Source organism: Oncorhynchus mykiss, chromosome 9 (assembly GCF_057628025.1).
Source record: "Oncorhynchus mykiss isolate SJ-2025 chromosome 9, ASM5762802v1, whole genome shotgun sequence".
Classification (NCBI taxonomy): domain Eukaryota; kingdom Metazoa; phylum Chordata; class Actinopteri; order Salmoniformes; family Salmonidae; genus Oncorhynchus; species Oncorhynchus mykiss.
Genome location: NC_143030.1, coordinates 40,922,399 through 40,945,778, shown reverse-complemented (window position 1 = coordinate 40,945,778; position 23,380 = coordinate 40,922,399). Strand labels below are relative to the sequence as shown.

At 42.9% G+C, this 23,380-nt stretch overlaps 1 protein-coding gene across 7 annotated transcripts in view; it reads right to left on the bottom strand.

Moving 5' to 3' along the window:
* Positions 1-23,380, bottom strand: part of LOC110531942 (ubiquitin carboxyl-terminal hydrolase 11) — a 34,264-nt gene that overhangs the window by 3,564 nt on the left and 7,320 nt on the right. For 2 of the 7 annotated variants that reach the window (XM_090184208.1, XM_036987825.2), the window contains 16 exons: positions 17,644-17,789; positions 17,447-17,508; positions 17,123-17,219; positions 16,001-16,174; positions 15,727-15,885; positions 15,375-15,599; positions 15,201-15,284; positions 14,998-15,092; positions 14,677-14,883; positions 7,030-7,115; positions 6,453-6,920; positions 6,217-6,287; positions 5,967-6,079; positions 2,098-2,247; positions 1,798-1,913; positions 8-96 (listed from right to left, as the gene is read on the bottom strand). In XM_090184208.1, the coding sequence (XP_090040334.1) occupies positions 8-96; positions 1,798-1,913; positions 2,098-2,247; positions 5,967-6,079; positions 6,217-6,287; positions 6,453-6,920; positions 7,030-7,115; positions 14,677-14,883; positions 14,998-15,092; positions 15,201-15,284; positions 15,375-15,599; positions 15,727-15,885; positions 16,001-16,174; positions 17,123-17,219; positions 17,447-17,508; positions 17,644-17,789 (2,342 nt within the window). Of the gene's footprint in view, positions 1-7; positions 97-1,797; positions 1,914-2,097; positions 2,248-5,966; positions 6,080-6,216; positions 6,288-6,452; positions 6,921-7,029; positions 7,116-14,663; positions 14,884-14,997; positions 15,093-15,200; positions 15,285-15,374; positions 15,600-15,726; positions 15,886-16,000; positions 16,175-16,798; positions 16,920-17,122; positions 17,223-17,446; positions 17,509-17,643; positions 17,790-23,380 lie in introns of those variants that run through there. The other 5 variants (XM_036987824.2, XM_090184210.1, XM_090184211.1 and 2 more) reach the window with 5 other exon arrangements.

Below are 23,380 nucleotides of genomic sequence, written 5' to 3'. Positions count from 1 at the left end.
AACTTACCACAATTTGTTCCTCCCTTGCATACGTCACCTTGTTGTCATCGAAGTAATACCATTGTCCATTGTCTTTGTTCCGGGCATAGCTGGTGTCTGTCAAGAGAGCAGAAAAATGTGTTGAACAAAATTGAAGACATACAGTGCCTTGCGAAAGTATTCGGCCCCCTTGAACTTTGCGACCTTTTGCCACATTTCAGGATTCAAACATAAAGATATAAAACTGTATTTTTTTGTGAAGAATCAACAACAAGTGGGACACAATCATGAAGTGGAACGACATTTATTGGATAATTCAAACTTTTTTAACAAATCAAAAACTGAAAAATTGGGCGTGCAAAATTATTCAGCCCCTTTACTTTCAGTGCAGCAAACTCTCTCCAGAAGTTCAGTGAGGATCTCTGAATGATCCAATGTTGACCTAAATGACTAATGATGATAAATACAATCCACCTGTGTGTAATCAAGTCTCCGTATAAATGCACCTGCACTGTGATAGTCTCAGAGGTCCGTTAAAAGCGCAGAGAGCATCATGAAGAACAAGGAACACACCAGGCAGGTCCGAGATACTGTTGTGAAGAAGTTTAAAGCCTGATTTGGATACAAAAAGATTTCCCAAGCTTTAAACATCCCAAGGAGCACTGTGCAAGCGATAATATTGAAATAGAAGGAGTATCAGACCACTGCAAATCTACCAAGACCTGGCCGTCCCTCTAAACTTTCAGCTCATACAAGGAGAAGACTGATCAGAGATGCAGCCAAGAGGCCCATGGTCACTATGGAAGAACTGCAGAGATCTACAGCTGAGGTGGGAGACTCTGTCCATAGGACAACAATCAGTCGTATATTGCACAAATCTGGCCTTTATGGAAGAGTGGCAGGAAGAAAACCATTTCTTAAAGATATCCATAAAAAGTGTCGTTTAAAGTTTGCCACAAGCCACCTGGGAGACACACCAAACATGTGGAAGAAGGTGCTCTGGTCAGATGAAACCAAAATTGAACTTTTTGGCAACAATGCAAAACGTTATGTTTGGCGTAAAAGCAACACAGCTGAACACACCATCCCCACTGTCAAACATGGTGGTGGCAGCATCACGGTTTGGGCCTGCTTTTCTTCAGCAGGGACAGGGAAGATGGTTAAAATTGATGGGAAGATGGATGGAGCCAAATACAGGACCATTCTGGAAGAAAACCTGATGGAGTCTGCAAAAGATCTGAGACTGGGACGGAGATTTGTCTTCTAACAAGACAATGATCCAAAACATAAAGCAAAATCTACAATGGAATGGTTCAAAAATAAACATATCCAGGTGTTAGAATGGCCAAGTCAAAGTCCAGACCTGAATCCAATCGAGAATCTGTGGAAAGAACTGAAAACTGCTGTTCACAAATGCTCTCCATCCAACCTCACTGAGCTCGAGCTGTTTTGCAAGGAGGAATGGGAAAAAATGTCAGTCTCTCGATGTGCAAAACTGATAGACATACCCCAAGCGACTTACAGCTGTAATCGCAGCAAAAGGTGGCGCTACAAAGTATTAACTTAAGGGGGCTGAATAATTTTGCACGCCCAATTTTTTCAGTTTTTGATTTGTTAAAAAAGTTTGAAATATCCAATAAATGTCATTCCACTTCATGATTGTGTCCCACTTGTTGTTGATTCTTCACAAAAAAATACAGTTTTATATCTTTAGGTATGAAGCCTGAAATGTTGCAAAAGGTCGCAAAGTTCAAGGGGGCCGAATACTTTCGCAAGGCACTGTATGACAAAGTATGACATACAAAATCAAAATCTCACAATGTCCATCTCGGAGTCCGCCGTAGTGGTTGGAAACTGCTATTAGATCATATCGGCTGGGTGGCTCTCCGTTTGTACCAGTCTTCCTCAGCAGACAACCTGAGAAGTCGAGGTGTCTGCAATAAAGAGAAACGGGTTAGATGAAGATAGCACCTGTGAAAAAGTGCACTAATAACTCTGTAGTGGATTGAGTGGAGGTGTGGAAGAGTAATAGTCACACTGACATCCTTCCCACTTAAAAATGTAAATATGTACAGAATGTTTTATATTACAGTAAAAGAGAGACATGATATAACCAACCTGAGAGGAAAGTCAACGATGATATCCAACTTCTCCCTGGAGTACTTGGTGTAGGAGAAGCGTTTCAGGTGGATGATGAGAACCTCAGGCAGTGACCACAGGTCCAGTTTCTTAGTGGCCAGTTGGTGTTTCTTACATATTGGGCAGTACCTGCAGCAAACATATACAACACAAGACAGAAGACAATTGCACACAAATCACAGCTACTTAACATAACGCATGAAACCCCCGAGATCTCACTGCCGATAGGTACTTATCACAGTGGGAGGCCGTTCCTTCTCTTACCAGAACAAAAGCAGTACCTGCTGCGTGCTGACCTGGTAGCAACCAACGTATTGATTCTCAGAAGCATCACAACGCTTGTCAGTGGCCAAGAAAATGACTGAGCAAATCAGAGAGCAAAAACCCACGTAAGAAAGGAAAACAAAAAAAATAATTAAAGAGGGCATTTTTCCGTACATCCACGGATGAGCCAGTCACACTTCATATGCAATGTAGGCTATGGGATGGTAGTGCACAGATGCAAATGCACCCAACAATATATACTTCCCCAAAGCTAACTAACCACTGAAGCTAGTATTGACATTATAATTAAATTAATGGGTTACCTAGTTTCCACAAGTTAGCTAGCTAAGGACACTGCACTGTGCTAGCTAGTGAATATGCTAACATTAGCTAGCAAGCTCAACATTTGGCTATGGACAGGCACTGGCAGTATGGAATTACAGAGTGAAATTAATTATCTTCGTCATCTTGCTAGGTAGTTATCTAGCTGTGGCCATATGGCTAGTGTCAACAAGGACTTAAAAAAAAAGGAGAAAAAAAAGACCATAAGCAAGGATATGCATTGCCAAAAAACACTACTGCCACCTTCTGGTTATGAGTATTCTAAACATGGCTGAGTGTCCGATGACTTCTGAGATCTTTGCTGTGTGAACACAAATGAGCTTAACTGCCGACACTGTTCAGAGGTTCAGAGGCAAACGTTTGACAATCCGACCGGTGAATCAGAGCTTTAACAGTAAGATGTAAAATGTTACTGATATTCAAAATTGAGTCTTCAGCTTTTTCTAGGAAAAATGTAATGTTAAAGGCCCAGCACAGTGAAAAACGTTACCTTTATATACATTTCCACACTATGAGGTTGGAATAATACTGTGAAATTGTGAAAATGATAATGCCGTTTTAGTGTATGAACTGAACACCTGACATTTCAGCCTGTTTTGGTGGGATGGAGTTTTGGCCTGCCAGGTGATGTCACCAGATTACACTGAACAAAAATATAAACGCAACATGTTAAGTGTTAATCCTATATTTCATGAGCTGAAATAAAAGATGCCAGAAATGTTCCATACACACAAAAAGGTTATTTCTCTAAAATGGTGGCGGTGGGATTATGGTATGGGCAGGCATAAGCTACGGACAACGAACACTACTATAGATTGGTAATTTGAATGCACAGAGATACTGTGACGAGATCCTGGGGCCCATTGTCATGTCAATTCATCCATCGCCAATACCTCATGTTTCAGCATGATAATGCACGGCCCCATGTCGCAAGGAGCTGTACTCAATTCCTGGAAGCTGAACATGTCTGTTCTTCCATGACCTGCATACTCACCAGAGATGTCACCCATTGAGCATGTTTGGGATGCTCAGGACCGACATGTACGACAGCGTGTTCCAGTTCCCACCAATATCTAGCAACTTTCCACAGCCAATCAACAGTCTGATCAACTCTATGCGAAGGAGATGTGTTGCGCTGTATGAGGCAAGTGGTGGTCACACCAGATACTGACTGGTTTTCTGATCCATGCCCCTACCTTTTGTTTTAAGGTACAGATGAAGTCGGAAGTTTACATACACTTAGGTTGGAGTCATTAAAACTCATTTTTTCAAACACTCCACAAATGTCTTGTTAAACTATCATTTTGGCAAGTCGGTTAGGACATTGACTTTGTGCATGACAAGCAATTTTTCCAAGAATTGTTTACAGACAGTTTGTTTCACTTATAATTCACTGTATCACAATTCCAGTGGGTCAGAAGTTCACATACACTAAGTTGACTGTGCCTTTAAACAGTTTGGAAAATTCCAGAAAATGATGTCATGGCTTTAGAAGCTTCTGGTAAGCCAATTGACATCATTTGAGTCAATTGGAGGTGTACCTGTGGACGTATTTCAAGGCCTACCTTCAAATTAAGTGGTTCTTCGCTTGAAATCATAGGAAAATCAAAAGAAATGTAGACCTCCACAAGTCTTTCATCCTTGGGAGCCATTTCCAAACGCCTGAGGGTACCATGTCCATCTGTACAAACAATAGTACGCAAGTATAAACACCATGGGACCATGCAGCCGTCATACTGCTCAGGAAGGAGACGCGTTCTGTATCCTAGAGATGAACGGACTATGGTTTGAAAGGTGCAAATCAATCACAGAACAGCAAAGGACCTGTAAAGATAATGAAGCAGGTACAAAAGTATCTATATCCACAGTAAAACGAGTCCTATATCGATATAACCTGAAAGGCTGCTCAGCAAGGAAGAAGCCACTGCTCCAAAACCGCCATAAAAAAGCCAGACTACAGTTTGCAACTGCACATGGGGACCGTACTTTTTGAAGAAATGTCCTCTGGTCTGATGAAACAAAAATAGAACTGTTTTGTCATAATGACCATCGTTATGTTTGGAGGAAAAAGGGGGAGGCTTGCAAGCCAAAGAACACCATCCCAACTGTGAAGCACAGACGTGGCAGCATGATGTTATGGGGGTGCTTTGCTGCAGGAGGGACTGGTGCACTTCACAAAATAGATGGCATCATGAGGTAGGAAAATTATGTGGATATATTGAAGCAACATCTCAAGACATCAGTCAGGAAGTTAAAACTTGGTTGCAAATGGGTCTTCCAAATGGACAATGACCCCACCAAGCACACTTCCAAAGTTGTGGCAAAATGGCTTAAGGACAACAAAGTCAAGGTATTGGAGTGGCCATCACAAAGTCCTGACCTCAATCCAATAGAAAATTTGTGGGCAGAACTGAAAAAGAGTGTGCGAGCAAGGAGGCCTACAAACCTGACTCAGTTACACCAGCTCTGTCAGGAGGAATGGGCCAAAATTCACCCAACTTATTATGTGAAGCTTATGGAAGGCTACTTGAAACGTTTGACCCAAGTTAAACAATTTAAAGTCAATGCTACCAAATATGAATTGAGTGTATGTAAACTTCTGACCCACTGGGAATGTGAAAAAAATAGAAGCTGAAGTAAATTCTCCACTATTATTCTGACATTTCACATTCTTAAAATAAAGTGGTGATCCTAACTGACCTAAAACAGTGATTTTTTACTAGGATTAAATGTCAGGAATTGTGACAAACGTGTACAAAATGTACTTGGCTAAGGTAGATGTAAACTTCTGACTTCAACTGTATCTGTGACCAGATGCATATCTGTATTCCCAGTCATGTGAGGGCCTAATGAATTTACTTCAACTTACTGATTTCCTTATATGAACTGTAACTTAATAAAATCTTTGAAATTGTTGCATGTTGTATTTATGTTAAGTATAGTTAATAGACCAATAAGAGTTCCAAACCTCTCTGACAATAACAGCTAGTTTTCCTTTCCCTTCTCAGAACATTCCCAGATAGTCCTAGCTAAATTCTTACTTGAGAAATGTCTCTTTGCTAAGAACCAATTTTTCTTTCAATTCAAAGGGTCAAAAAGAAACAATCACAGTTAGGTACTTAATTGTTACCCAGAAAGGATTTGATATTGAGATAAAAACGGCTGAATTGGACCATTAACTATATTCAGCATAATTCTTGTTAGATACATAGAATGAAATGCCAGGTGTGGGACAGCAGTACCAGGGGTTTTCTTCCTCCAGGATTTCCACAGTGGTGAAGAGCTCTATGCACTCCTGCAGCTGCACTGTGGTCTGCTGATGAGGGACCTCCATGCTTTGGTGTTTTACATACTTCTGTGGGTAGAAAGATGTGAGGAGTTTGCTAAATGACCAGCAACAAGGCTATGTTCACGCTGCTGGCCCAAACACACTTTCAAACTTAAATACTTTACATAAACTTTATTAAAATGTAAAGCGTGATTCACACATACCTCTGCCTCATTCTCATTGTAGCATTTCTTCTTCATGTCAGGATCCCAGTCAATGGCCACATATGGTTGAGCTGTGAAAGGGACACAGTAATATTAAATAAAATACTCACATGTGGATGCTAACCATCTGTGTCACATACAGCTACTGGCTCTAAAACATAAGAAGAGCATATAAGCCTAGCTACAACAGTGACAAAGCAGTAGGCAGTGTGAATGTGATGTGTAGTCAGACTCACAGCTAAAAGAGAAGGCACTGCCGTCCTCTCCCATGCCTCTCTCCGTAGTGCCATTGGAGTTGACAGCGTGGATGGAGAAGAGCAACTTTCTGCGTCTGGCCTGGTAGCCCTTCCTCTTGGCCTGCCTCTCGTTGGTCTGCGGGGGGCACTCACCCTTCTCCTCCTCTTCCTCAGTCTCACATGGCTGCTGCTGCTGAAGGCCTGCACCCTGCTGGCTGTTTGTTGGAACTCCAGCACTGGCTCCAGCACTACAGGATGCCGAGGCACTGTCCTTTGTGCTGCACCCTGCCCTGACTTCTCCACTGGCCCCCTCAGCCTGAGCCTGTTTTCCAGACTCCTGGGTTTGTGTCTGCTCTGGCTGAGTTTGGGTCACAGCAGGGCCATCCGCTTGGCCATCCCATTGGCCACCATCACAACAGTCATCTCTCTTAAAGGGTCCTGGCCTCATACCATTATCCTCACCATCATCTGTGGAGACAGACAACATTCTAAAATGGAGACAATAAGTAAAACCCGTAGTTTGTATAAACCAATTCTGTCCAGTGTATTAACAATTTGCTAAATGAGATCAGATTACCATCGCTGACACCATTGGTCTGGATCTTGTAAAGTTCTTCGTCATCTTCATCCTCCTCTGAGGGATCTGGTGGTCGGACATACCGTCTGTGAAAACATGACCACACAATAGGCCTTTCTCTCATTTTCGGGGCGGGACATCTGCTTTGGGGAAAATCTGGGAAATCCTATCTCTGGTCTAAGGCATGTTGTATTGGTATTGTATTTATTATGGATCCCCATTAGCTGCTACCAAGGCAGTTTATACATTTTTAAAAACATTAAAATACATCCACAGATTTCACAACACACGCAGGCCCCTACTCCACTATTACTACATATCTACAGTACTAAATCCAAGTGTATGTATAGTGCATATGTTATTGTGTCTGTGCCTATGTTTGTGTTGCTTCACAGTACCCGCTGTTCCATAAGGTGTTTAAAAAAAAAAAAATGTATCTAAATTTTATTGCTTGCATCAGTTGCTTGATGTGAAATAAGAGTTCCATGTAGTCATGGCTCTATCAGGGATGCAAACTGGTGAGGGCCCAAAAAGGTGACACTTTTTGTTTTGCACTGAAACATGCAAACAAAATCCATGCAAAGGAGAAATGCAGGTTTTAACTAATTAAACAAAGAAAATGATCTACATGATCAGTCTCTGTGTGTAAAATAAAAAGTGGTTAATGTGAACCTAACTCACTTATTTGTTGCATAGACTTTACTGCAAATTAGAAAGAACAATACACTAATATTGCAGTTGACAGCCATGACAGCCTCTATAATACAATGCTTGTGACCACACACACATCTAAATATTGCACTTGGGGAAACAAACATCTTAAAGTAGAAACAGAACAAAACAAACATGCATTCTATTTTCTCTATTATAGTGGCCAATATAGACATTGATCAAGTGCACAAGGCTACAAATGTGCAAAAATAACATTCACTGAGTAAAAACATGTAATAATCCCCCCTCACTCAAACAAGTGTTACTGTCAAGTTCAACACAAAAGCAATATATTTGGGCTACACATTATTACATTGTACACTTTCTGCCTGTGGACATACATCTGTTCTACAATGTGCCAGCAGAGCATGATACCCTTTGTTGGCATAATTGGTCTCTTTCAGGCAATCCACTGTATTGAAAAAGAGGGAACATGTGTGGTGTTCCTTTCACCTCTATAGTGGCATCCAGCTTAAGCCAGGCCCAGCTCCAGCTACACTTGTTTAATAACAAGCAACGCCTCATTTTCACCTAACTCTCTCATTCTGAAAATTAACCACATACTGTAGGGGGAAAAGATTAGTTCGTTAGCTAGTTAACATTTCACACAGATTGCCAGGGTCCAGTAAGCAACTAACGCGTCATAATTTGAGGAATGGTAAGGAGTCGTAGCGAATTGGTTAGGATACTAACGACTTTATTTGCCAGCCAATTTTCACACTCTAAACTCAATTATTTGATCAATTAAGTTGGCTAATGGTCATCATTTCCCTGGCTAGCTAACAGATAATTCGAACCAGCTAGTAAGATAGCGTCGTTAAGTAACTTTAACAATACTTATTCCACCACACTTTCTCCCTCACCTCAAACTTTCCAAATGCCAGTTGTTTTTCGGTTACAGCTCATGAAGTAGCCTCATCACCTTCTCACCCCCCCCCCCCCGTCTCCGTGGTCAGGCTTCTCACCTACCTCTTCGTTATCGTTCAGGGGACACACTGCTGTAACTGACAAACTGCCTTTCCTCTCTCCCGCTGTCTTTCCAGAGCACGCCCTGATGCAGTAACCAATGTTACTCCTCAGTAAGGAAAGTAGCTATTGGCTGTCCTAAAAGTCGCTAAATGACATCACCTAATTTGCATAATTGGCCATGTTGCATGTAATTGTGATGGACTCTGTAGGAGAGAGGAATAACGTCGTGGGAGAGAAAAAAAAACACCCTAAATATGTTTAGAACTACAAATTAACTGTCTTCTGACGATTCTTGTTTTTTTTTATGTCACAATTCCAACCCTCCTCCTTTATCCGGGCTCGGGAGCGGCAAAAGTGACCCAAGAGAGACACTCTGGCGGAGTTACTTAGTTTATTTAATTTTCTTAATTTGGTTTGGTTTTTGGTCCACTTAGGAGCCTACAACATGTCACAGTAAAACATGAACAATTTCAAAAAAAAATTGTATACAATCTAAATGGACCAAAAACAGACAATAGAAAAAACTGTCAATAGCAATGCGAGAAATTTATGGTAACTACTAGTCTGGCCCTAATTCAGGTTACTTGTTTTTTTAAATGTAAGCCAGGGCGGGATCAGCCAGCGGTGGCTTCCCACATGCGTGATTCATTTGCAGTCTAGACAATCCACCTGTGTGTAATCAAGTCTCCGTATAAATGCACCTGCACTGTGATAGTCTCAGAGGTCCGTTAAAAGCGCAGAGAGCATCATGAAGAACAAGGAACACACCAGGCAGGTCCGAGATACTGTTGTGAAGAAGTTTAAAGCCGGATTTGGATATAAAAAGATTTCCCAAGCTTTAAACATCCCAAGGAGCACTGTGCAAGCGATAATATTGAAATGGAAGGAGTATCAGACCACTGCAAATCTACCAAGACCTGGCCGTCCCTCTAAACTTTCAGCTCATACAAGGAGAAGACTGATCAGAGATGCAGCCAAGAGGCCCATGATCACTTTGGATGAACTGCAGAGATCTACAGCTGAGGTGGGAGACTCTGTCCATAGGACAACAATCAGTCGTATATTGCACAAATCTGGCCTTTATGGAAGAGTGGCAAGAAGAAAGCCATTTCTTAAAGATATCCATAAAAAGTGTTATTTAAAGTTTGCCACAAGCCACCTGGGAGACACACCAAACATGTGGAAGAAGGTGCTCTGGTCAGATGAAACCAAAATTGAACTTTTTGGCAACAATGCAAAACGTTATGTTTGGCGTAAAAGCAACACAGCTCATCACCCTGAACACACCATCCCCACTGTCAAACATGGTGGTGGCAGCATCATGGTTTGGGCCTGCTTTTCTTCAGCAGGTTAAAATTGATGGGAAGATGGATGGAGCCAAATACAGGACCATTCTGGAAGAAAACCTGATGGAGTCTGCAAAAGACCTGAGACTGGGACGGAGATTTGTCTTCCAACAAGACAATGATCCAAAACATAAAGCAAAATCTACAATGGAATGGTTCAAAAATAAACATATCCAGGTGTTAGAATGGCCAAGTCAAAGTCCAGACCTGAATCCAATCGAGAATCTGTGGAAAGAACTGAAAACTGCTGTTCACAAATGCTCTCCATCCAACCTCACTGAGCTCGAGCTGTTTTGCAAGGAGGAATGGGAAAAAAATTCAAAACTGATAGAGACATACCCCAAGCGACTTACAGCTGTAATCGCAGCAAAAGGTGGCGCTACAAAGTATTAACTTAAGGGGGCTGAATAATTTTGTACGCCCAATTTTTCAGTTTTTGATTTGTTAAAAAAGTTTTAAATATCCAATAAATGTCTATCCACTTCATGATTGTGTCCCACTTGTTGTTGATTCTTCACAAAAAAATACAGTTTTATATCTTTATGTTTGAAGCCTGAAATGTGGCAAAAGGTCGCAAAGTTCAAGGGGGCCGAATACTTTCGCAAGGCACTGTAAGTCCTTTTTTTGTGGCACCTGACCACAAGACTGAACAGTAGTCCAGGTGCGACAAAACTAGGGCCTATAGGACCTGCCTTGTTGATAGTGTTGTTAAGGCAGAGTAGCGCTTTATTATGGACAGATTTCTTCCCATCTTAGCTACTGAATCAAACCACTGATGGACAAGATCCATTACAACACCCTAGTGACTGTTTTCAAGATGACATTGAACAAACTGCCTGAATACAAGTCACAATTCAACGGCTCAGACATAAGACGTATGTGGCAGGGTCTACAGACAGTCACGACTACAAAAAGAAAACCAGCCACGTCACGGACACGGGCGTCTTGCTTCCAGACAAACTAAACACCTTTGCCAGCTTTGAGGATAATACAGTGCCACCGATGAGGCCAGGGCCAAAGGACTGTGGGCTCTCCTTCTCCGTGGCCGACAAGAGTAAGACATTTAAACGTGTTAACCCTCACAAGGCTACCAGCCCAGGCGACATCCCTAGCCGCGTCCTCAGCACACGCGCAGTCCAGCTGTCTGGTGTGTTTACGGACATATTTAATCTCTCCCTATCCCAGTCTGCTGTCCCCACATGCTTCAAGATGGCCACCATTGTTCCTGTACCAAAGAAGGCAAAGGTAACTGAACTAAATGACTATCGCTCCATAGCACTCAATTCTGTCATCATGAAGTGCTTTGAGAGACTAGTCAAGGATCATATCACCTCCACCCTAGACATATTTTAATTTGCGTACCGCTCCAATAGGTCCACAGACGATGCAATCACCATCACACTGCCCTATCCCATCTGGAAAAGAGGAATACCTATGTAAGAATGCTGTTCATTGACTACAGTTCATCATTCAACACCATAAAATGTTTTATTTAAAAAACAGATTAAAACCTTTTTGGGATAGGGAGCAGCATTTTCACTTTTGGATGAATAGCATGCCCAAAGTGAACTGCCACCTCTGTCCCAGATGCTAATATATGCAAACTGAAGTTTCTAAAACGGTTTGAATGATGTCTGTGAGTATCACAGAACTCATATGGCAGGCGAAAACCTGTGAAAAATCCAACCAGGAAGAAGGAAATCTGAGGTTTGTAGTTTTTCAAAGCTTGGCCTACCGAATACACAGTGTCTATGGGGTCAAGTTGCACTTCCTAAGGCTTCCACTAGATGTCAACCGTCTTTAGAAACTTCTTTCAGGCTTCTACTATAAAGGAGGGAGGAATGGGAGCTGAATGAGTGTCTCAGGCTGGTGACGGGCGTTCCCGACTGAGTTAGCGCTCGTTCCAGTGCTTTTCTTCAGGCAATGGAATTCTCCAGTTGGAACTGTATTGATGATTTATGTTAAAAACATCCTAAAGATTGATTCCATACATCGTTTGACTTGTTTCTACGACCTGTAACGGAACATTGAGTTTTTGTCTGGACGTAGTGCTCGCGCCTCATGAAGATGGATTACTGGGCTGAACACGCTAACAATAAGTAGCTATTTGGACAAAAATTATGGACTTTATGGAACAAAATCAGTCATTTATTGCCAAACTGGCATTCCTGGGAGTGCCTTCTGATGAAGAGCATCAAAGGTAAGTGAATATTTATAATGTTATTTCTAACTTCTGTTGACTACATCATGGCGGATATTTCTCTGACTGGATTGGGCTCTGAGCGCCCTTCTCAGATTATGCTTTTTCCATAAAGTTTTTTTGAAATCTGACACAGCGGTTGCATTAAGGAGAAGTCTATCTTTAATTCTGTGAATAACACTTGTATCTTTTATCAATGTTTATTATGAGTATTTCTGCAAAATCACAGGATGTTTTGGAATCAAAACATTACTGCATGTAACGCGCCAATGTAAACAGAGATTTTTGGATATAAATATGCACATTATCGAACAAAACATACATGTATTGTGTAACATGATATCCTATGAGTGTCATCTGATGAAGATCTTCAAAGATTTCATTTTATCTATATTTCTGCTTTTTGTGACTCCTATCTTTGGCTGGAAAAATGGCTGTGTTTTTTGACTTGGCTCTGATCTAACAATCATATATTGTGCTTTCGCTGTAAAGCCTTTTGAAATTGGACACGATGGGAAGATTAACAAGAAGTTTCTTTAATTTGCTGTATTGGACTTGTTAATGTGTGAAAGTTACATATTCGTAAAAAATATTTTAATTTCGCGCACTGCCTTTTCAGCGGAATGTTGGAGCGGTTCCGCTAGCGGAACGCCTGCCCTAGAAAGGTTAAAACCTCTTGAAGCTAGGGGGCACTATTTTTATGTATATATTTTTTTGGAAAAATAACGTTCCCAAAGTAAACGGCCTATTTCTCAGGACCAGATGCTAGAATATGCATATAATTGACAGATTAGGATAGAAAACACTCCAAAGTTTCCAAAACTGTCAAAATATTGTCTGTGAGTATAACATAACTGATATTGCAGGCAAAACCCTGAGAAAAATCAAACCAGGAAGTGGCTTCTATTTTGAAAACTCCATGTTCCATAGCCTTCCATTGCTCCATTTAAAGGGATATCAACCAGATTCCTTTCCCATCGCTTCCTCAAGGTGTCAACAGTCTTCAGACATAGTTTCAGGCTTTTATTTTGAAGAATGAGCGTGAACGACCACATTGCGTAAGTGGAAAACGTCTGACATGTTTCTGTGGACATTATGGATATAATTTGGAATTTTTGTCTGCCTTGTCATGATCGCTCTTTCCGGTGGATTCCTGGGCATAACGCACCAAACTAAAGGAGGTATTTGGATATAAAAAATATCTTTATGGAACAAAAGGGACATTTGTTGTCTAACTGGGAGTCTCGTGAGTGAAAACATCCGAAGATCAAAGGTAAACAATTAATTTGATTGCTTTTCTGAATTTCGTGACCAAGTTACCTGATGCTAAGTGTACTTGTTTTGTCGAGCGATCGATAAACTTACACAAACGCTTGTATTGCTTTCGCCGTAAAGCATCATTTCTAAATCTGACACAACAGGTGGATTAACAAAAGGCTAAGCTGTGTTTTGCAATATTGCACTTGTGATTTCATGAATATTTTCTAGTAATATTATTTGACTGTGGCGCTATGCTATTCAGCGTTGCTGATGACAATTATCCCGGATCCGGTTATGGGTGGTTCAGATAGTTAAACACCTTACGGAACAGCGGGGACTGTGAAGCAACACAAACAAAGATCGGCACCGACACATGGATTTAGTACTGTAGATATGTGGTAGTGGTGGAGTAGGGGCCTGAGGGCACACAGTGTGTTGTGAAATCTGTGAATGTATTGTAATGTTTTAAAATTGTATAAACTGCCTTAATTTTGCTGGACCCCCAGGAAGAGTAGCTGCTGCCAATGGGAATCCATAATAAATACAAATACTGCACTACAGCTTGTGCATGTGCTAGCTAACAGCAACAAACTCAAACGAGCTAAACGTAAATGCATCCAGCAGAGATCAACTTCTAATTAGCTATATTAGAGCTATAAAAGCCTTACGTTCTGTTAATGTTTTGAAATAATATTTGATTGTGTATACATTATATACATAATCTTAGCAAGCTCTTTTGCAGCAAGCTAAGCTTTTAGCTATAATATTTACCTACCTAGCATTGCAAACGTTACCTTAGCTAGCTAACTAGCATCAAGTGTAGGTGATAGAAAAATGTTTTGAAGAATGAATTACGTTATTTATTTTTTTAGACCGGAGACTTACTTTTGATGCACCCATAAAAAATATTTTTATAACAAGCTCCTTGTTCTATCTGTGCCCATAGCGTACAGCAGCTGCACTTGGTGCAGTAGCGAAAAAATGTAAACAGTTCTTCCTAGAATGTCTCCTGCAATTTGAACCGCCCTCTTGTGAGAGAAATGCCTTTCTCTCAGACAAGGCACAGTACAGCATCTTTACAACTAGCCATCACAATTAAATTCCATTTAAAAAAAAAATATATATATTTTAGCTGATGTTTGGCCTACGTCAGTAACTCACGCTAGCCGCTGCAGGAAGAGGTGATAGAGGGCGTTGCGGCTGCACTGGACTCGAGGCACAGCCATGAGCAGTGGGTGTCCGAACAGGGACGTACCGCAGCTGCTACTCCCTGAGCCGGAGTCCCTGTAATGAGAACGCTCCCTCAGGTACAGAGCCAGCACCACCTCATCCCCCTCCTCCTCCACAGAGCCACTGCTCAGCTCATACCTGCCAGGGCCACACACAGACAGGGGTCAGGAGAGATTCTGGTGCAAACGAGCAAACAGGAAAATACCGAAAAAGTATGTTTTTGGTGTGGAGGTAAAAGCTGGTTTTACATACACAAATATGTCATCCCGGTCCAGGATGCAGCTTAGAGACTCATCAGCATGGTAGATCTTATAGAAGCGGTGGTTGAACACATCAGCCACAACCATCTGAAATAAGAGGCACAGTTCAGTATCACCTCAATATTTCATGTGATGAATGACAAATAGCTTTTCCACAGCATGCTCTACCACGGAGGCTTTAAAAAGTTGTCTCACTTGATTAACGGAGACGTTGGTCATTTCCGAGAGAGCGGAGCACAGGTCAAACACTTTTCCAGCTTTGGGTACAACCAAGCGATGCTGGTGGGAAAGAATAGAAATAAATCAATACAGATGATTACCTATAAAAAGCATGATGTAGGGCCAACTATAGGAAGATTCATCTTGTACCTGAACAGGTTTGGCCACAGGATCCAGAGAAACGAAGAAGACCTCCATCACCCGGTCCTTGCTAACAGGCAGGGGCACACTGAGGTAGCAGAAGGGGTCAAAGGTGACCGACACTTTGCGGCACTCGGGGCAAACCAGGGTGGACTTGAACAGCCCGTGGAAGGTGTCAACAATTACAGAGTTGTTACGTCGCCGGTGGTTATTCCACGCTTCCTCTGCCACTTCCTGAAAGTTGTTAAAGGGTGTGAGGAAAAACGAAATGCAAATGTACCTTAGGTTTACTTCAGCTTGGAGAGCAATGGTGGTATTTTACAATTCTTCTCCCCATACTCTTTCTACTACAGGTTGTTACCTGGTCAGGCCTACCATCGGCATCCCTCAGCTCAATGTACTCCTTGTTCTTGACCCGGTTGAGATCCTCATGAAGCCCATCCAGCAGGAAGGAGAGCAGCTCCTGGGAGTCATGCTGCTGGTAGCCAAGAAACTGAGAGGCAAAGTGGCCAACCTTGGTCTGGTAATAAAACATAAGGTACGCATGGTCAATACTTAAGCATGACTGACTGACAAGCCTTTTTAATCCATTATAAATTTGTGGACAGAGTTTCACACTTCACACGGATAACTACCTTGAAGAGCCGGGGAACTACAGAGTAGTGCCTCCCTGACCACATCTGTTTGATGACATCAGCGTAGGCCTCTGCTATCTCCCCCTTCATGCCCAGAGGGTTGGTGAAGTTGAGCTCCTCCAGATAGGCACTCTGCAGGAAGTACTCAGTCAGTGGAGGGGTGTTACTGAGACACTGTACAAAGCAGGGAGAGAAACATAGGGTATTCATGAATGACAGTCCATACTAGTCCAGATCCCTGACATTCCTGCAGTCAGCATGCCAATTGCACGCCCCCCCCCCAAAAAAAAAACTTGAGACATCTGTGGCTTTGTGTTGTGTGACAAAACTGCACATTTTAGAGTGGACTTTTATTGTCCCCAGCACAAGTTGTTCCTGTGTAATGATCATGCTGTTTCATCAGCTTCTTGATATGCCAAACCTGTCAGGTGGATTTATTATTTTCGCAAAGTAAATATACTCATAGCGATATAAACAAATTTGTGCACAAATTGAAAGAAATAAGCTTTTTGTGCATATGTCAAATTTCTGTGATCTATTATTTCAGCTCAAGAACCAACACTTTATATGTTGCGTTTATATTTTTTCTCCATGGAGGTCTTGGCCAAAATTCCTCCACAGCGACCCGAGAGACTGATAAACAACTACAGGAAGAGTTTGATTGGATACATTGCAGCGGAAGGTGGTACAACCAATTATTGAGTGTAAGGAGGCAATTACATTTTCATACAGGGGCATTGGTTGTTGCATAACTTTGTTTATGAAATAAATAAAATAAGTATGTAATTGTTGTGTTACTTGTTCACTCAGGTTCCCTTTACTCCCGTTCTACAGTCCCTGGTTCAAATCCAGGCTGTATCACATCCGGCCGTGATTGGGAGTCCCATAGGGCGCGCACAATTGGCCCAGCATCGTCCGGGTTTGGCTGTGGTAGGCCGCCATTGTAAATAAGAATTTGTTCTTAACTGACTTGCCTAGTTAAATTAAGGTTAAATAAATAAATAATAATACAAAAATCTATCATTAGGTTTTGGTTGAAGATCTGATAACATTCAATATCAAAAATATGCAAAAGTAGAGAAAATTAGAAAAGGGGGCAAATACTTTCTCACAGCACTGTACCTGCAGGGCAGAGTTCATGAAACATGTGTTTCCTAGGTTGGTGAGGCCACAGACTCCTGGCTGGCCTCGGTATGATTCCTGCTCCTCCACAGAGTTCCTACTATAAGATATGGAAGGAGAAATATAAATCACCTACCAAACACTACAATAACACAAAAGGTAATTTACAGTACTCTCTCCTTTGTAGTCACACATATGGGAATCACGTTTAGCACAAACATTACACTACATTAGCAAATTTAGCAAATCACTAATTTTGGTAGATAGTACATTCTCTACACACTGATTTTTTTTTCAGTGTAATGAAAAAGAAGGAACCCCCACATGATCTGCGGTCTGGAGCTGGGCCAGGTACCGTCTTCATTCCTCATCTCCATGATCACCGTCTGCAATGCAGACAGGACATGTTACAACACAGCTGTCATTTAAACACACTATCACTGTATCTCAGGAAGCAGCAGAGGGATGCAAGCAGGTAGGTGTAGGGTGGGATGAGGGTCAGAGAGAGAGAGCAGACATACCATGCCAGAGCTTAGGCTGGAGTCGAGGACATTGACGTGAACGTTCCGCAGCCTCTCACAGCAGGTGTCTGAGCTCTTCATCCACAGCCGGGTCTCTGCTCTCTCGACAATATCAAACTGCTTCATCATCACCTTCTGAATCGTATCTGAAGGGGAAAGCATTAAAACATGCACACACATAATGTATGTATGTATGTATGTATATATGTATGTATGTATGTATGTATGTATGTATACATACATACATACATACATACATACATACATACATGTATGTATATACACATACACACACATACATACATACATACATACATACACACACATACATACATACATACATACATACATATATATACATACATATATACATACACACACACATACATACATACATATATATATATACATACACACACACACACACACACATACATACATACATACATACATACATACACACATACACACATACATATATACACATACATACATACATATATATATATACATTGACTTCTGGCGCCGACAGAGATGGCCGCCTCGCTTCGCGTTCCTAGGAAACTATGCAGTTTTTTGTTTTTTTACGTGTTATTTCTTACATTAGTACCCCAGGTCATCTTAGGTTTCATTACATACAGTCGAGAAGAACTACTGAATATAAGATCAGCGTCAACTCACCATCAGTACGACCAAGAATATGTTTTTCGCGACGCGGATCCTGTGTTCTGCCTTACAAACAGGACAACGGAGTGGATCCTATGCAGCGACCCAAAAAAACGACTCCGAAAGAGAGGGAAACGAGGCGGTCTTCTGGTCAGACTCCGTAGACGGGCTCACCGTGCACCACTCCCTAGCATTCTTCTTGCCAATGTCCAGTCTCTTGACAACAAGGTTGATGAAATCCGAGCAAGGGTAGCATTCCAGAGGGACATCAGAGACTGTAACGTCCTTTGCTTCACTGAAACATGGCTCACTGGAGAGACTCTATCCGAAGCGGTGCAGCCAACGGGTTTCTCCACGCATCGCGCTGACAGAAACAAACATCTTTCTGGTAAGAAGAGGGGCGGGGGCGTATGCCTCATGGCCAACGTGACATGGTGTGATGAAAGAAACATACAGGAACTCAAATCCTTCTGTTCACCTGATTTAGAATTCCTCACAATCAAATGTAGACCGCATTATCTACCAAGAGAATTCTCTTCGATTATAATCACAGCCGTATATATCCACCCCCCAAGCAGACACATCGATGGCTCTGAACGAACTTTATTTAACTCTCTGCAAACTGGAAACGATTTATCCGGAGGCTGCATTCATTGTAGCTGGGGATTTTAACAAGGCTAATCTGAAAACAAGACTCCCTAAATTTTATCAGCATATCGATTGCGCAACCAGGGGTGGAAAGACCTTGGATCATTGTTACTCTAACTTCCGCGACGCATATAAGGCCCTGCCCCGCCCCCCTTTCGGAAAAGCTGACCACGACTCCATTTTGTTGATCCATGCCTACAGACAGAAACTAAAACAAGAGGCTCCCACGCTGAGGTCTGTCCAACGCTGGTCCGACCAAGCTGACTCCACACTCCAAGACTGCTTCCATCACGTGGACTGGGAGATGTTTCGTATTGCGTCAGATAACAACATTGACGAATACGCTGATTCGGTGTGCGAGTTCATTAGAACGTGCGTTGAAGATGTCGTTCCCATAGCAACGATTAAAACATTCCCTAACCAGAAACCGTGGATTGATGGCAGCATTCGTGTGAAACTGAAAGCGCGAACCACTGCTTTTAATCAGGGCAAGGTGTCTGGTAACATGACCGAATACAAACAGTGCAGCTATTCCCTCCGCAAGGCTATCAAACAAGCTAAGCGCCAGTACAGAGACAAAGTAGAATCTCAATTCAACGGCTCAGACACAAGAGGCATGTGGCAGGGTCTACAGTCAATCACGGACTACAGGAAGAAATCCAGCCCAGTCACGGACCAGGATGTCTTGCTCCCAGGCAGACTAAATAACTTTTTTGCCCGCTTTGAGGACAATACAGTGCCACTGACACGGCCTGCAACGAAAACATGCGGTCTCTCCTTCACTGCAGCCGAGGTGAGTAAGACATTTAAACGTGTTAACCCTAGCAAGGCTGCAGGCCCAGACGGCATCCCCAGCCGCGCCCTCAGAGCATGCGCAGACCAGCTGGCCGGTGTGTTTACGGACATATTCAATCAATCCCTATACCAGTCTGCTGTTCCCACATGCTTCAAGAGGGCCACCATTGTTCCTGTTCCCAAGAAAGCTAAGGTAACTGAGCTAAACGACTACCGCCCCGTAGCACTTACATCCGTCATCATGAAGTGCTTTGAGAGACTAGTCAAGGACCATATCACCTCCACCCTACCTGACACCCTAGACCCACTCCAATTTGCTTACCGCCCAAATAGGTCCACAGACGATGCAATCTCAACCACACTGCCCTAACCCATCTGGACAAGAGGAATACCTATGTGAGAATGCTGTTCATCGACTACAGCTCGGCATTCAACACCATAGTACCCTCCAAGCTCGTCATCAAGCTCGAGACCCTGGGTCTCGACCCCGCCCTGTGCAACTGGGTACTGGACTTCCTGACGGGCCGCCCCCAGGTGGTGAGGGTAAGCAACAACATCTCCTCCCAGCTGATCATCGACACTGGGGCCCCACAAGGGTGCGTTCTGAGCCCTCTCCTGTACTCCCTGTTCACCCACGACTGCGTGGCCACGCACGCCTCCAACTCAATCATCAAGTTTGCGGACGACACAACAGTGGTAGGCTTGATTACCAACAACGACGAGACGGCCTACAGCATGGGTGTCAAACTCTGGCCCGTGGGCCAAATTTGGCCCGTGGGGTAATTATATTTGGGCCGCGAGACAATACCAAATTACTACTAGAGCTGGCCCGCCGATATTATACAGCGCATTCACCACTAATACTACGAATCCCATAATGCTCTGCTGTTTTCGCACGCCAATCAGGACAGGACCCAGAAACGCTCTCTCCTCTGTGACAGTAGTCATAGCAACATAGACGCTACAACTGTCAGCGAGCTAACCCTTCCCAAAAATGGCGAAAAGAAAGGCAGAAAACAGGAGCTTTCTGGACAAGTGGGAGGCAGAATATCTGTTTACATATGTAAAAGACAAACCTGTTTGTCTTGTTTGTGGAGTCAACGTGGCTGTAAGTAAGGAGTACAACATTAGACGACACTATGAAACGAAACACCATGACAAATACAAGGACCTGGACATGACTCAAAGGAGCCAGAAAGTAGAGGAGATGAAAATAAGTTTGGTTTCACAACAGAATATGTTTAAAAAAGCCACATCACAAAGCGAGGCTGCTGTAAAGGCTAGTTAAATAGTGGCAGCAGAGATCGCAAAATCAGCCCGGCCCTTTAATGAGGGAGAGTTCATGAAAAAGTGCACGATGAAGGTTTGTGACCTCGTACGCCCAGAGAAAAAACAAGCATTTTCAAACGTGAGCCTGAGCAGGAACACAGTAGCTGATCGCACATGTGATCTTGCCACCAATCTGTATGACCAGCTGATGGAAAAGGGAAAAGATTTTGTTGCGTTCTCCCTCGCTGTGGATGAGAGCTGCGACGCATCTGATACTGCTCAGGTGTCAGTCTTCATCCGTGGAGTGGACTCAAATCTGTGTGTTACGGAGGAGCTATTAGGATTCAAATCAATGCATGGCACAACCACAGGAAAGGAAATCTTTGAGGAGGTTTCCAAATGTGTAACTGAAATAAAGCTGCCGTGGGATAAACTCGTTGGATTAACGACAGATGGTGCGCCAGCGATGTGCGGTAAAAAGAGTGGACTGGTGGGCATGGTTTGGGAGAAGATGCGGGAAGAGAACTGTTTACCACTGCATCATACATCAGGAAGCACTGTGTGCCAAAGCCCTAAAGATGGAACATGTTATGACCACAGTAACACAGGTAGTTAACTTTATAAGAGCCAAAGGTCTAAATCACCGCCAGTTTAAATCTTTTCTGGAGGAGTGTGGTTCGGAATATGCAGACGTGCCGTATCACACAGAGGTGAGATGGCTAAGCAGAGGAAAAGTACTGAACAGATGTTTCGAGCTGCGTGAGGAAATATGTCAATTCCTGGAAACCAAAGGGAAGGATACAGCAGAGCTCCGGGAGCAAAAGTTCCTGTGTGAGCTGGCCTTTCTCTGTGACATCTCGAGCCATCTCGATGCGCTGAACCTGCAGCTTCAGGGGCGCATCATCACAGACATGTACGCTGCAGTGAGGGCGTTCAAAACTAAACTGTGCCTGTGGGAGAATCAGATGCTGCAAGGAAACCCTTTCCATTTTCCCTGCTGCCAATCCATACAAGCGCAGATCTCTACCGCCGTGTTCCCATGCGCAGTTTGCTGAAAAACTCAGTGTTCTCGCCGCTGAGTTTAGCCGGCGATTTGCCGACTTCGATGCCCAGAAATGCAAGTTTGAACTGCTTAGTAATCCCTTCGCAGTTGATGTGGAAAATGCACCAACCAACATCCAAATGGAGCTGATTGAACTCCAGTGCAACGACACGCTGAAGTCAAAGTATGATGCTGTGGGCGCCGCACAGTTTCCACGGTTCATCCCTGACACAATGCCTCAGCTCCGCACCCAAGCTGCTCAGATGCTCTCCATGTTCGGCAGCACTTATCTATGCGAGCAACTTTTGTCCTCGATGAAGATGACCAAAACAACTCACAGGAGACGTCTGACTGATGAACATCTTCGCTCGATACTGAGGATTTCTTCAGCTCAGAGCTTGAGCCCAGACATTGATGAACTAGCATCCAAGAAGAGATGCCAGGTATCTGGCTTGGGCACATCAGATTAGACCAGTGTGCAATAATTAACATTTTCTTTATGCACTTTTTCTTGCTACAAGGCATGGGCTTGAATGGTTGATTGATTTATTATCATTTTATTTGTAAAATTATTAGCCAGTGGAAAAAGTTTATTTTGGTATTTAAATCAGAAGGCTGCAAATAGAAAAGAGGCATACAATTTTTATTTACATTTTATTTATTTAATAAATGAATGCCATTGATGTGTTTTTTCATTTGAAATTCGATTTTGCATGTCTCCACTATTAAATTATATATTGTATGGTAATAAGCGATGCTTGTTCCATATTCAATGTTAAAGCAAAACTTGTTTGGGTCCATATTAAAAGGTTAATTTGTTCAATGTTGGCCCGTGACTTTGTTCAGGTTTTACATTTTGGCCCACTGGGTATTTGAGTTTGACACCCCTGGCCTACAGGGAGGAGGTGAGGGCCCTCGGAGTGTGGTGTCAGGAAAATAACCTCACACTCAACGTCAACAAAACTAAGGAGATGATTGTGGACTTCAGGAAACAGCAGAGGGAACACCCCCCTATCCACATCGATGGAACAGTAGTGGAGAGGGTAGCAAGTTTTAAGTTTCTCGGCATACACATCACAGACAAACTGAATTGGTCCACTCACACAGACAGCATCGTGAAGAAGGCGCAGCAGCGCCTCTTCAACCTCAGGAGGCTGAAGAAATTCGGCTTGTCACCAAAAGCACTCACAAACTTCTACAGATGCACAATCGAGAGCATCCTGGCGGGCTGTATCACCGCCTGGTATGGCAACTGCACCGCCCTCAACCGTAAGGCTCTCCAGAGGGTAGTGAGGTCTGCACAACGCATCACCGGGG